We start from the raw sequence: 13707 nt of genomic DNA, 5'->3' as shown, positions 1-13707 counted from the left end.
TGGAAAATATCAGAAGCCAAGTGGTGTGCCCACCTTTTCTGGAATATATCTTATGTTTTTCTCATATAGACAGTTGCTATAAAAATGATGCACTTAACCAAATAGCAATCTAGTATCTTCATCAGCATCTGAAATATATGATCACTGGTTAATTTTTTTGTTTAGTTAATGCTATTAAGCAGTATAAAGGACCTTAAAAATTATCAATTTACTTGAAATATTTCGTTATGTGCACTGTGTTCTTAGCAACTGAATAAAATGTCAAATGTTCAGTGTATTGGAGGAGGCAGGTTTTTAATTCCGAGTCACAAATAACTGGACATAAGGTAAATGATGAAAAGTCAGCACTTAAATAGCAGGTGCTGGCATCCTGTGGGCTAAGTATTTTATAGACTATTGACATTTAGAATCACTGGACAGATCTGTAAAAAGACTCCCAAGCCCCACTGCAAACCTACTGCATCAGTCTATGTAGTCTATTTGTCTGCATTTTTAGCAACTGTCCCAAGTGATTCTAATCACACTGAAACTTGAAAACCACTGCTGTAGGACGAGGGGCATGAACGAGATACCATATTTTATAGCTGGAATGCTCAAAATGTAAACACGTTCCCAAGGAGAATGTTAACAAATGTTAAAAATCTGTCATGCTTTATCTTCTCTGTTTGATTAAACTAAACTCTGAATAAAGTCATGTCTTTTTGTGATTAATTAATTAACTGGCTGACTGGCTCATTTATGCATTCATTTAGCAAGTTATTGGGTATCATTTATGAGCTTGGCACTATCCTGATGTGGACCTTTTCTTGTTATGGGTAAGACAGCAGTTAAAAGATTTCAAAGATATTCCTCACAATACCTTTTACTTGAAAGATGCTCCCTCGTGCTCCCTTGGATACTGTTGCTCTTCATAATAAAGTACAGATATGACTGAAAACCTTAGTCCTTTCCAGTACCTATAGATTTAACAATTCCTGAAAATAATGACTGAAAATAAGCTGCTGCTTAGAAATTACAAAAAGGTATCCCAAAGTCACAGAATGGAATTTTAAAAGCTTCCCATTTCAGTGACCAATATTTAAGAGATTTGCTCTTCTTTACAGAATACCGTAAATACTGAATTTTACAGCACAGAAAGTAGTAGCTAAGACTCCTAACTAAAAGGTATCCAATAAAGGATGGATAATAGGCATACTGATACAAAGTTCATGTGTGTGTTTTCCATCTATATATTTAATAAAATTTGTAATGTTTATTTATATACTTAAATAGGCTTATTTAAATATTATGTTTAAATAAAATTTTCAATAGTTTAAAGTGGCATGAAAAGCACAAAGACAACCTAAATGTCCCTTAGAACTTCTAACTGGAAGCGGCCCTACACATTCTCTCTTTCAACCCTCTCATTTTATATGTGTGGAATATGAAGCTCAGAAAAGATGAGAAATTCAACCCAAGGCTACTCACCTAATTAGCAAAATCGCTATTCTTGGGTTCCCATCGTTAGATTTAACATTTTTTGTAGACTCATATCAGGTGCTGTAAATATGTCAGTTCTTTCAAACAGAAGAACTAGAACACTGATAATCTATGGCATTTTTAATGTCCTTATGGTCTAACAATGTGCAGCAAGAAGAAAGAAGTGGCAAGAAGAGTTAGCTGATATTTAAACTAACTTAAGCTTCTTTCACCTTAAAAGGAACTCAAAATTCAAACATGTACTTCAGAGTTCCATAAGGGAAAACTATAGATTTAAGTCCAAATGATAAACATGTGGCCAGTCGGCAAATAAGTGTGTGCTCTCACTGCCAAGCCATTTAGATCCTAGTATGCTAGGATCCTAGTGCAATTAGCAAGAGAGGAGATAAGCTGAAGAGAGGAAGGGTCTGGAATCTCAGTGCCGAGCAGAAAGCCATGCCCCTGAACTTCACACTGTAATAAGCTAACAGACTGTAACCTTGACAGTGGAGCAGATCCTCTTTGCCAGAATAAGATAGGAAGCTGCCTTCCCACCATCAAACATTTAGATCAGAGGAATTCAGGTTGAGAGGAAATGACAGTCCTGGAGCAGCAGCCACTTGTGAGTAAAGCAGAAGATGACAAAATATACATGGCAACTCCTCACAAAAAAAAAAAAGGAAAGAAAAGAAAAAGAAAAAAGATAAAAGACAGAAACCCCCAACCAATGATAAAGTCGTTACTTTAATTAAACACACTACAAAGTACAGCCAATTACAGACTACCTAAAACTGTGGGAGGATTAGTTTCTAAGAGTTCTGACCACATAGCTCAGCCTTGAAAGAGATTTCAATAGAGATTTTTAAGCTTCCTAAATATCATCTCCTCCTAAGAAGTAATTCATTAAAGTTCATCCTGTGTTGCCTACTGGGTTCCCTTCAATCCACAATTACGCATTAGGAATCCAGGGTGCGCTTTGGAAAGATTGGGGCAGGGGGAAGGTGAGTCACATGTTTAAGCATCCAGTAATTTTTAAATATTTACAATTTCCTAAAGTTCCTCTTATTTATGATGCTGCAAACAGCATCAATTTACTAGTAAAACAAGTGCAAGTGCACAGTGACCAACCACCCACAAAGCAAAGTGTATCTCTAGCACACCCTGGTCTCTGGTTCACAGGGGGCGTGCAACCAAGGTCTCAGAATCCCTTCTCGGATCTCCATATGGTCCTCTCGTCATTAGTAGCTTTCTTCAAAATATTCACGAAAGGTAAGAACTAAGTCTGAACAAGCAAACAAAGAACTCGAAAGAAAATACGGGAGCCAGAATCGCTTGCTTCCTCCCTGTCCTATCACCTGTATGGGACTGAGTTATACAATGTTTAAGAGTAGAGTTCTATGTTCATACCCAACTGGAACATCCTTTCTATGACCTCAAATAAGTTGTGCCCCAACTTTCCCCCTAAATTTATTGCCCTGTAAGAGGGAGCTAATGATAGTAACTTCCTCAGAATACTGTTTTGAAGATGAACTATGCGATGCATGTGATGGGCTGATGCTGTGTTTGGTAGATAGTAAATACCCCAAAAATACTCACTATTATTACTACCATCAAAAAAGGTGGTGGCAATTAAAACTAGGCCAAAATCTGAGATCCTTTCTGCAGTGGATGCAGTGAAACCCTATCAACAAGAAACTGGTGCTTATTAAATGAATTCCTGCTCAACCGATGAATTATGAGTGTCAATTATGTTCACACAACAGTCTTATTTTGCCTCTTTCTCAGTAATTAACAACACTCAAAATTTCTCAGTCCTAAGTATTGCCTCATCCTAACCAGGGAAAAGAAGAAAAGAGTCATTTTGTTCCTTAGTTGGACAAGAATGGCAGGCTTCAGAGTCTCACTGTACAGTAATGCTGCCATTGTTTTTTTTTCCCCTCATCTGGAGTTTACCAAATCCCTTCATTTACAGCCATGCCGAAATTCTGAACAACCACTTCAATGTAAGAATTACCTTTCATTTCTCTTTCACGCTGCAATACCAAAGCACATACAACTGATCATCCTTGACTCTGAGACTTTGAGCATGCTGCAACTTCCAATTTTAAAAACTTGGAACAGAACACACTTTGCAAGCAAAGAGGCTTTGCTATTCCAACCGAAATACTGTGGGGCCTGTGAGAAACTTGCAATAATAAATTTTAAATTGCTTGATACATAGTCACTGAGCAAACTGTTGTGACAAAAGTATCAGGGGAGGAACAGAATTTGTTATTAATAGTAGCAACAATGGACATGTAGGGAGCTGTGTGCCAGAAATCGGCCTCTTTAAGGGAAGTGCCATTATGACGTCCATTTTAAGGACGAGGAGCCTGAGACATAACGAGGTGAATGGCAGTCTGACTCCGGTCCAAGTTTCTATGCACCCTTATACAAAGGGACACTGTGGTCTTTACACACATTCCATTTGTCAAACATAGCATACCTCAAATCTCCCAAAATGCTCTAGACACTAAACCAAAATATCTTCTTTGTTTTTTTTGTTTTGTTTTTAACCTTCATGGCCATGGAAGAAGCCAATGAACAGCACACTTTGAAAATCAGGATGGAGCCCGTGAAGAAACCGACTAATCACTCCTACCTCAAGTCTGTCTGTCCGCATTAATTTCTGTGCGGCAGCTGCTGCAGCCGCAGGTACAGGGACCCCAGGATTCCCTGTCACCAACATTGGTGCGGTCGGCAAGATCTCTGCTGGAACCAGGCTTGGGGACACAGGTCCCAGGTAGGGATTAAAGGCTGCTGATGCATTGGTGGCTAAGCTTGGTGCAACTGAAAACATTGGCTGGAAAAGAAAATAAAAAAGCAAAATTTAATCTACAGGTCTTGGCTCGAATTTGCTATCCCACGTTATACATCGATCCTTCACTCACCCCTCCATGATCCATTCCTCCTTCCCTCCACCCTTCCTCCCCCGCCCCCATTGAATTCTGTGTTTATTTACTCCCATTTGGGATAAGAATCGTTTGAAAATAAGCATTCATCAAGTCCATGATTTTCTAAAATATAATCGGTGAATTACCCATTAAATTTCTGCTGGGATTCTGAAACTTGTTGTCTGTAATACTTATAATTTCTCTTTGAATAACAGACCAGTTATTTGATACAGTAACTTCTTATGGTCACCTCATCTTCATTTTTGCCCGGATTTAATCCCAGAAACTTGTCTAAGAAATACATTTTATAATTGCTATGTCAGATGAACTTGAAAGACCTGTTTACAACTGTTAATGGGTTGCAAGTGTCCTATTAGCTGGAATAAATAAAGCAAGACTCCCAGGGGATAACAGAGTTTCACAGTCAATATAAACTGTGAATAAATCTCATGGGATATGGGAAAGATGATGATGACATGATTTCTTTTGAACACGTAAGGCACAGCATTTGGCATATTCACTTGTTGCATGTTTTTTCTGGAGAAACTATAAATATTCCACCAGCTTATCACACCCTTGGGAAATATTTAACAAAGAATTTACCTTACTAGGGAGAAACCATTCTGCATGTGAAGTCTGAAACAGAAAACTAAACAAAGGCTACAAGATTTTTCAAGGAAATATACAAGGTAGCACTGACTAAAATGTCACAAGACAGGGTTTCTGCCATAAATGCTTTCATGGATACAGGATGGTGGTTTCTACTTGTGATACGAAGATATGCACATCAGGAAATACATCTGTTCTTGAGTAGAATTAAATAATTTACCTGCAAGCTACTTTAGCGATTTGCTTTTCCAGTTTTTTTTTAATTTTTTAATTTTTTTTAAAGATTTTATTTATTTATTTGACAGAGAGAGAGATCACTAGTAGACAGAGAGGCAGGCAGAGAGAGAGAGAGGGAAGCAGGCTCCCTGCTGAGCAAAGAGCCCTATGCGACACTCGATCCCAGGACCCTGAGATCATGACCTGAGCCGAAGGCAGTGGCTTAACCCACTGAGCCACCCAGGTGCCCGCTTTTCCAGTTTTTAAAGCATAAATGTTGCATAACAATTTTCCACCTGATGGGTGGTCTATTTTTAACTTTCTAATTCAATGGGGTTTCAATTCTTGAAGTTTAATATTTTCTGTAATAATGTTTGTCTCCAAACCCCAAAAATTCATGGGTAAAAATGGATCCTGTTCTTTAAAGGACTTCTGAACAATTAATTTTCTTTACCCTGTGGTAAGGAACAGAATCATAGAATGAGGGGAACACTAGAATGCGGGGAACACTAGAATGTAGCTAATTCTTCCCTCTTACAGAAGTAAGAAGTTAAAAGAACCCTGAGTTTACACAGTATTCAAGAGAGCTTTGGAATAAAATTCTATGCAATTGAAATGTAAAAGTAATTCTTATAGCTCAAAAACAATCATGGAACACTACATCAAAAACTAAAAATGTACTGTATGGTGACTAACATAACATAATGAAAAGTAAAAAATAATATATAAATAAATAAACAAATAAATAAAATTCTTACAGCTCAAGAGAAATGTTTTTAAAAAATAAACTGTCCTTATTTAGTCAGGCCCTGACTTGTCCAGCACTAAGAAGAGTAAAATGGAATTCAAGTGTTGTTTTTCTTGGGGCAGTGGTTCTCAAGTCTCTATGGGTGATTTGTGCCTTGGCAGGGCACATGTCCCATGTGTAGGGCACATGTGGCAATGTCTGGAGACATTTTCGATTGTCACAGCTTGGGGGAGCTGTTGCGTCTATGCACAGAGGACAGGGATGAGGCTAAGTGACTGGCAACACACTGGAGAGCCCCTCACACCAAAGAATTACCCAGCTCCAAATGTCAATAGTGTGTAGGTTGAAAAATCCCTGTTTAAGGGATGCACTCGTCTTTTGACTTCACAAATTGTTTTAGGACAAAATCTTTGCAGCTAGTGTATACATTCTTACTTAGAAGACCATGGAAAATAAAATACTTCATACGTAATTTGATTCACTTGGGAGAAGAAACAATACACCATACCTTCCACTGGGATTTTCAAGTTATAGTTATGCCTCCAGACGTGCTGGTTTGAATGCCATGGTTAGCTGTCCTGCCAGGTTGAGGGCTCCCGCCTGATGAAGTGGCCTAAAGGAATACCTCTGATCCTCACCCCCATCTCTGCCCCAAACACTGGAACTACCTGAGCTCTCCACATACAAACAATCAATAATTGGTCAGAAACTGGGGCCCAGAGCAATCTCTGTCCATCAACAGTTACTTGAAAAGCAGCTCATCCTACGCTGCTCCAAGGTCTAATGGCTGCTAAGGGTAGTGCCCTGGCAAGGGCTGATCTGTACCGTGAACCCATGTCGAACTTGGACTGCTCTTCAAACATATTCAGGTCGAACATTCACCATTACATACTGTCAGATACACTATGTGCAATTTCAACCAGACCAGCACTCTGATTTTCTATCAGGCATTTAAAAATTATAAGAAATTTAGCATAAAAGACCAGAAGCCCAGTTTTAAAATTTGGAGAGCAGAGCCAGTCTGTATCACTCCTCTTCATATTCTATTGCTATGAATTAACAGGGATTTCCAGGTAGTAGATTTTTAATGTGTACTCTGCAAAGTTACGGAGATGTTTATGTCACTGTACATTATTTAGAAGCAGAGGTCAAAGTTAAAAACGTATTTGGAGGCAAGAAAAGCATTTTTCTTAAGAAAAGCATTCTTATTTTAAGAAAATAAGACCAGCGACCAATAAAGCACAGCTCTGTTAATTCCCAATGAATAAGATAAATTTATAATCCATGATGCATCTGAGGCAGCAGTTGCATACCACAGATAAAAGAATACTTCTCCTAAATAAAAATATTGATCTCACTAACTGGCAACAATTTTCCTGCTGGATTGTTTCTATAGAGGTGTCACGTGAATTGATTTTCTGACTTAATGCAGCAGAGCAAATTCAAATCTGAAAAATTTTAGGGCACCCTCACCCAAATCTAGCAGCTTGAAAAATCTGAAACATCAACTACTCAGCAAGCATTCTCTCCAATTGTTCCCTCTTCAGATAAGTGGAGCTATTTGCTAAACCAGCAGAGGATCAATAATAATAGCTCTATACTTTGAAACTTGATCCCAAAAGCTGCCCCCAGAAAGGGCAACATTCCTTCCTTTATTTGGGGGTTTTGTAAATTTGTTACTTTCTTTTTTCAAAGAGCACCTTGTCAGAGGTAGGTCACTTCTTGGCCCCATCAGCGCCCTAATCAGATTAGTGAGGCGCTTGAACTGCCAAGTCTCCTTTCCAAAAGCCCTCCCGGGGAGGGTTTCGGCAGAAAGGCAAGGGCAGACGTTAATGCTGTGGTATTATCAAGTGCCTTGCATTTTCTCTGAAGTATCCACAGGATAACATATAACTACCTAATTGGAGTATTTGATACTGACTACATCCTTGTAATAATGACTTACAGATATCTCTGTTCCTGGAAGGCATAAAGAATGCTGGCTTATGATTGCCTTTTGCAAGTGAACACCCTGAGCAGAGAAAAACAAAATGCAACCTTACGAGTGCTGGTGCATTTATGGGCTAATCCCTGGTTTGTTTTAAATGAGACATTCTGATTCCATTAAAGTCATCAGGCTTTATTAGAAATTAAAATGATGTCCAATTTCACATGATGACCCTAGCTAAATGTGTGCAAACATGATTATTGCTATAATTCCTTCCATTTATTTTGTGCCAGGCATTGTGCTAAGGGCTTTACCTATGTTATTCGATTTAACTCATGTAACAGTAAAATATAAACTCCCTGGGCAAACAAAGGCAACAACTCCAGTTGTGAATTGTGGCAGGGGCGGCTATCTGTATCACTCACTGCTAAATCCCCAGGATCGAGCTAGATGCCTAGCACATAGTAAGTACTCAATAAACATACACAGACTAAGGGAGTGAATGAAGGAATGTGTGAAGAGTTACAGTCTTGTCGGGTGGGTTTTATTAGTCTCTCCCATTTTGCAGACAAGGAAAAGGGCTCACACAGATTACATGTTCATCATCGCAAAGGAGAGCATGAAAGACTTAGGATCTGGATGCAGGTGTGTCTGGTTCCAGGTGATCCTGAAACCAGTGGTTCTTGGGGCCAGCCGGCCGTTAGCATCCTCTGAAGAACATCGAGCCCCGAATGCCCTGGCACTCGTCACTCATCACAATCTCGGCAGGACTATTTAAAAATCTCCTGGGTCATTGCCCTTCTATACATTACGTGGTATTCTACTACTGAAAAACAGAAACAGGTTCAGATTTCTGATTGTATGTGAGGTCTCCAAGGAGACATGCGTCCTCACAGCTTTCTTCTGAACAATGCTTTTCCCTCTACATGGGAGGTTGTTCCTGCCCAGCCCTTCTGTTTAATTCCTAATCACGCTTCAAGAATCACGACTCTTTCTCTTCAAGTTTCCCCTGATCCGCCCACATCTCCAACTATGAAGAGGGTTTTTTTTTTTTTTTCCCTCTACCCTCTGTTACCATAGAACTCCTCACCACTCGAATTTGGCATTGATCACCACACTTGTTTACTTAACCCTCTCTTCTCAAATTTGACTACAGGCGGCCCAGTGGGTCTTCTGCACCAGGCTTCCCTCGCTCTGCATGGCACCAGCGGCTGTCATGGGCGCAGCTCCTCGGCATACTGGCTTCGTGTCGGAATTAATGCTTTTGCTGTGTTTCTCCAGCACATAAACTCACTTAGCAAACGCATTAAAATTTTTCTAGCATAGCTATGTGAACGTAAAAGAAAGCGATTTAATGTTACTTCCTCTCCACTTGACAGTGTAATCGTTAACTGGCCTAGGATGCTTGTTTGAAAACTATAATGTCTTTTAGTATTGTTTTGCGTTTTGTTTTTTTTTTTTTTAAATCCTGAGCTTTCTAAGTTTCCAAATGGTGGTATGACCATGCTGTAATGTTGCAAATATCATAGGAGCCCTAACTTATTTTAATACATTATGTGAAACAGTGTTTGTGATTTTTTTAAATGGGTAGAATATATATAATAAAGTATCTAATCAGCATTTGATGCGATTTATGGAATACAAGGATTTTTCTAGATTTTACCTTTGTGCATGCGTGAGTGTGTGTATGTTTGTACATGCTGAACTTGCAAGCAGTACCAAAAAAAAAAAAAAACTTTTTTTTTTTTTTTAAACTTGATAGCACATAATCAAGGTATATAAAGCCATGTTTCTGTTTCTGGGTACACACAACCCTGTACAGAAAGGAGAGACATTCCTGTATTCCTGAATATTAAACAGCCAAAGGCTAATGGGAGTTCTCAACAAATCACATTACCAAGTATTTTTTTTTTTCCTCCCCAAGAATGCAGCATATGACTAGAATAAAATAAGAATACTGTTTCAAAGTCTGCTTCTAGAGTTTGTTGACTGGGCCAATCACAATGACCTCTTGGCTTTATTTTTTTAATGTCACCTTGCCACTTCAATCTTGTTTTAATGAAGTAACAAACATTTACATAAAGAAGACTCACTTCTGGCCCATCAAGTAAGAAGGTATCAGTATGTGTGGCCCGGTCCCTAAGATTCTGGCCCATCCTCGAGCTGCTTCAGAAAGCACCGGCTCCTTGACTGAAACGGCACTAGAAGGACAGGTACGTGGACCACGGATGACAGATATGGCCACGTTTTACTGGAAACGCTTTCTCACAAAGTGGCCTTATCTCAGTCACTAGTTGGGAAGCCTGGGGGGTAAAGCACTAAAAACCAATTTAAGAATTCTAGGTGTTCCTGGAAATGTGACAAATGATGACTTCAAAACTTTCAGCACGCAGCTGCCAACAACCATGATGCAGGAACACCGGGCCAGCAAAGGTGAGGTGTCAGGAAGAGCAAAGGAGCTCCCAAGACTTTTCTGCTAAGTCCAATAACTTTGAATTTCTTATCGCTAGGCTATTTCAAATTCATGAAAGGCACAAGAATTCAACTTGAGTTATGTACCTCAAAGCAGCTAGGTGTGTACATCTTATGGGGAGCTGCCCTCAGAAATTACCAATGGCCAAGGCTAAGGTTTGGGAGCAAACCTTACGGAAAGGCACAGGAGTGGAGTGGGAAAGCAGAGCTCAGATACAGCTTTTCATAACCACTGCTTGTGCAGAGCTCTTCAAGGGCAATGACAAAAGCATGGAATCAAGAGAATTGCTGAAGACATCTTTCTGGGATGGATCAAAGAAACACACCAGATGCTTCCAAGTTGTGAGCCACAAGATATGGTCTATATTTGGTTAGGTTGCTTAGTTTTCTGGTTGGATTATCTCTGCATCAGATAGTGCATAGCAAAGCAGTAATACTTTTTTTTTAAAGTAGTACTTACAAAAAATCCATATATTTAATTTTTTACATTTGGAAAACCAAATACTATAGGTCTTTCATTTCTCTTCAAAGATCATATAATAAAGAGAAATATGATCTTTTTACATTTTCTTTAGGGGCTTGGAAATGATAATAGAATTTAATGCCTATTACTTAACAATGTCTTATACAAATTTTAGGGAGTAGACACATAGGTAAATTCAGTGACTTATTTTCAACTACTTATTTTCTCATCTTATGAAATGGAAACAATTACGAGATTGTTAGGAACTTGCAGATAACATATTTGAAACTTACCGCTCTATATTAATGAAGTCAGATGTCTCAACCGAGGACCCAGAGCTGGTTGGTGGGATGTTTCTACATTAGTGTTTCTATAGCACGGATGGCCAGAACCTGAACATCCTGGCCCTACCACCCACTAGCTATGTACCTTGGGCAAATTACTTAACCTTTCTGAACCTCATGTCTTCATCTCTAAAGTTGAGATAATATTATCTTCTTTATAGGACGACGGTGTGGATTTATGATACAACAAGTAGTGAGTGCAGTAAATGCCTTTAGAGTGTTGTCTCTGCCCCCAAAATGGAAGTCCTCTTTCTGATTCTTGGCTTGGTGCATTTCATAACAACAGAATAAAGTCAACAAAAGAAGGAAGCTCTCCTTTAAAGCCCTACATTCCCCAAGTCAGCTCAGTGTCATCAAAATTTCTGAAAAGATGAAAACCCACCCAAGTGGGCTGGGTTTATGATCGGTAGATCACCGAGGCCCTGGCTGCCTCTGCAAATAGTGTGTTAGCATGAACCCAGCTGTACACCCCAGACTATGCTGCTATCTCTATAATGGGGCTTGTACGCTGGCTCCCGCTGATGATTCCTTTGGAACCACAGGGCCAGGTGAACTGCCATAAACCTCTGCCTGTCTTCCTTGTATTCAGGAAACGCCTTACTTCATTCTTTCACTCATCAACGATTTTTGATTTCCCTATATGCCAGGCACAACTGGAGATGCTTCCGGATTTGGTTAGAACTCCCCAGCTCCTCCTCCTCTTCGTGTTCCTTCAGCTGTGGTTTTAGGGACCAAACTGGTTTGCCCTAAAAAGAGAAGAGGCTTCACCTACTCGACTACAAACCCCGAAACTGCTCAGGTACTCCCACCACTCCTGATATTATGGATCTGCTCAGAGTATCCTCTCCTTCGATAGAACCCCTACCTGGGCTGGATCCGAGTGTGTGCTGTATCTTCAAACACTAACATCTGTACTAATGGCCATCCTCTTTGAGTGACAACCATGTCTCGTAATAGTCACCTGGCTGCTTCCAGCCCTGTCGTCATCCCTATTTGGTGACCCAGCATTCAAGTTCCAGTAAGCAGCTGGTCATGACCATCTCATTTATTTCTGAATATTCTGTATGATTACTCTCATCAGCCGGGCTGACTACACAAAGGATCGAAAAGTCTCAGGTGGGATTTTGAAGGCAAATTTCCTGGATTAGAGCCTTCTCTATAGTCATTAAAGCCCCAAATGCTTTAAAACTGAATAATTAAAATGACTTCTATACTTATTACAAAAATGCCACCCTGAACAGAGTATATTTTTAGACTATGATCTCAGGATGCCTTTAGCAGAAGGGTAATTCAGCATTCAAATCTAGTCATACCAGGGAAAATTAACATAAAGCCTGAATGTGCTCACAACTAATAAAAATAAATGTTTTGTCTAAGTAGAGAATTTTCCAACAAAGACACCAGGACATGTGATTTGTCTGATGGTTTCAGAAATTATGATTTTCTGCACACCACACATTTGTTACTATATTTCACAGACATGAGCATAAACATTTACGGTCTGTCCCAGGATTACCCATACAATGACCTTGGAATGGCCTTGAGAGTAAAGCTCAAGGACTAAGTCAGGAGATGGGCCAAGATGTCACAGTGAGTAGGAGCTCAATGCCATGACCAGCTCTGTATCCAGCAGTATGGCCCAGAGGTGCTGCCGGTCACTGAAAGGGTCGAGCCTGACAGTAAGCAGGCTTTAAATGTTTAAGTGGAACAAAGTATTTCACATCAAGGAGAGATCGCATATCAGCTAAAGTAGTAGCCACCCCAAGGATTTATCAGATTTTTGAAACCGTGTGAGAGGGCCAGCTGTTAAAGACACCTCCTGTCTTGTGTTTTATGCTACTGAGAATGATTATATCTAAACTTCTTTTTAAACCAAATGGAAATCTTCACGCTATCCCAATGCAGATATAATATTAGCAGATGTCAGATGACACAAAAAATAAGTTTAAGATATCATATTTTAAACTGAGCCCCCAATAATGAAAAAAAAATATATCAGGTTAAAACAGACACAGAATTATAATATTCTCTCACCTCAACTGTATAGTACTGATAATTGGTATCACTGCCGATGTGATATGGAGATCCCTCCCACCTCGAAATGCAATCCCCCCCTCTTTTTTGGAATGATTGGTGCATTAAGTTCTAAGAGAGAATAATAATTACATTGAGTTCAGGTGTTAAAATGTATTAGGAAAAAAATTAGTTAGCACACATGCTACAGTTAGCATATCAGAAAAATGTGGGTCTTCACATTCCCATAACCCCATTATATTGCATATAAGTTAGTGACATAAATTACTGACAGATACACTCTGATCATTACAAATTTTAACATGCATTTAAATACAGAATTATTATATCACAATCAATATCAGAATACCTTTTGTAATCTAAAATTACTTAGGATAGTAATCTTACATTTTTATGAATAAATGGGGAGTAAAGGTTATCAAAGTCGATTATGGTATACATTCCCCCAAACTCCCCAAATAAATAAATAAATATGATCAGAATGCAAAGTTATTCCCATACAC

The 13707-nt window shown here is 39.2% G+C and overlaps 1 protein-coding gene across 30 annotated transcripts in view; it reads right to left on the bottom strand.

Annotated features, from left to right (window-relative positions):
- MBNL1 (muscleblind like splicing regulator 1) overlaps positions 1-13707 on the bottom strand; it is a 199373-nt gene that overhangs the window by 25091 nt on the left and 160575 nt on the right. For 29 of the 30 annotated variants that reach the window (XM_082743381.1, XM_082743387.1, XM_082743388.1 and 26 more), the window contains one exon: positions 4100-4300. In XM_082743381.1, coding sequence (XP_082599507.1) covers positions 4100-4300 — 201 coding nt within the window. Of the gene's footprint in view, positions 1-4099; positions 4301-13204; positions 13316-13707 lie in introns of all 30 variants that reach the window. The other variant, XM_082743395.1, reaches the window with a different exon arrangement.

This window comes from Mustela nivalis, assembly GCF_964662115.1.
Source record: "Mustela nivalis genome assembly, chromosome: 1".
Classification (NCBI taxonomy): Eukaryota; Metazoa; Chordata; class Mammalia; order Carnivora; family Mustelidae; genus Mustela; species Mustela nivalis.
This window is presented reverse-complemented; position numbering and strand designations above follow the sequence as displayed.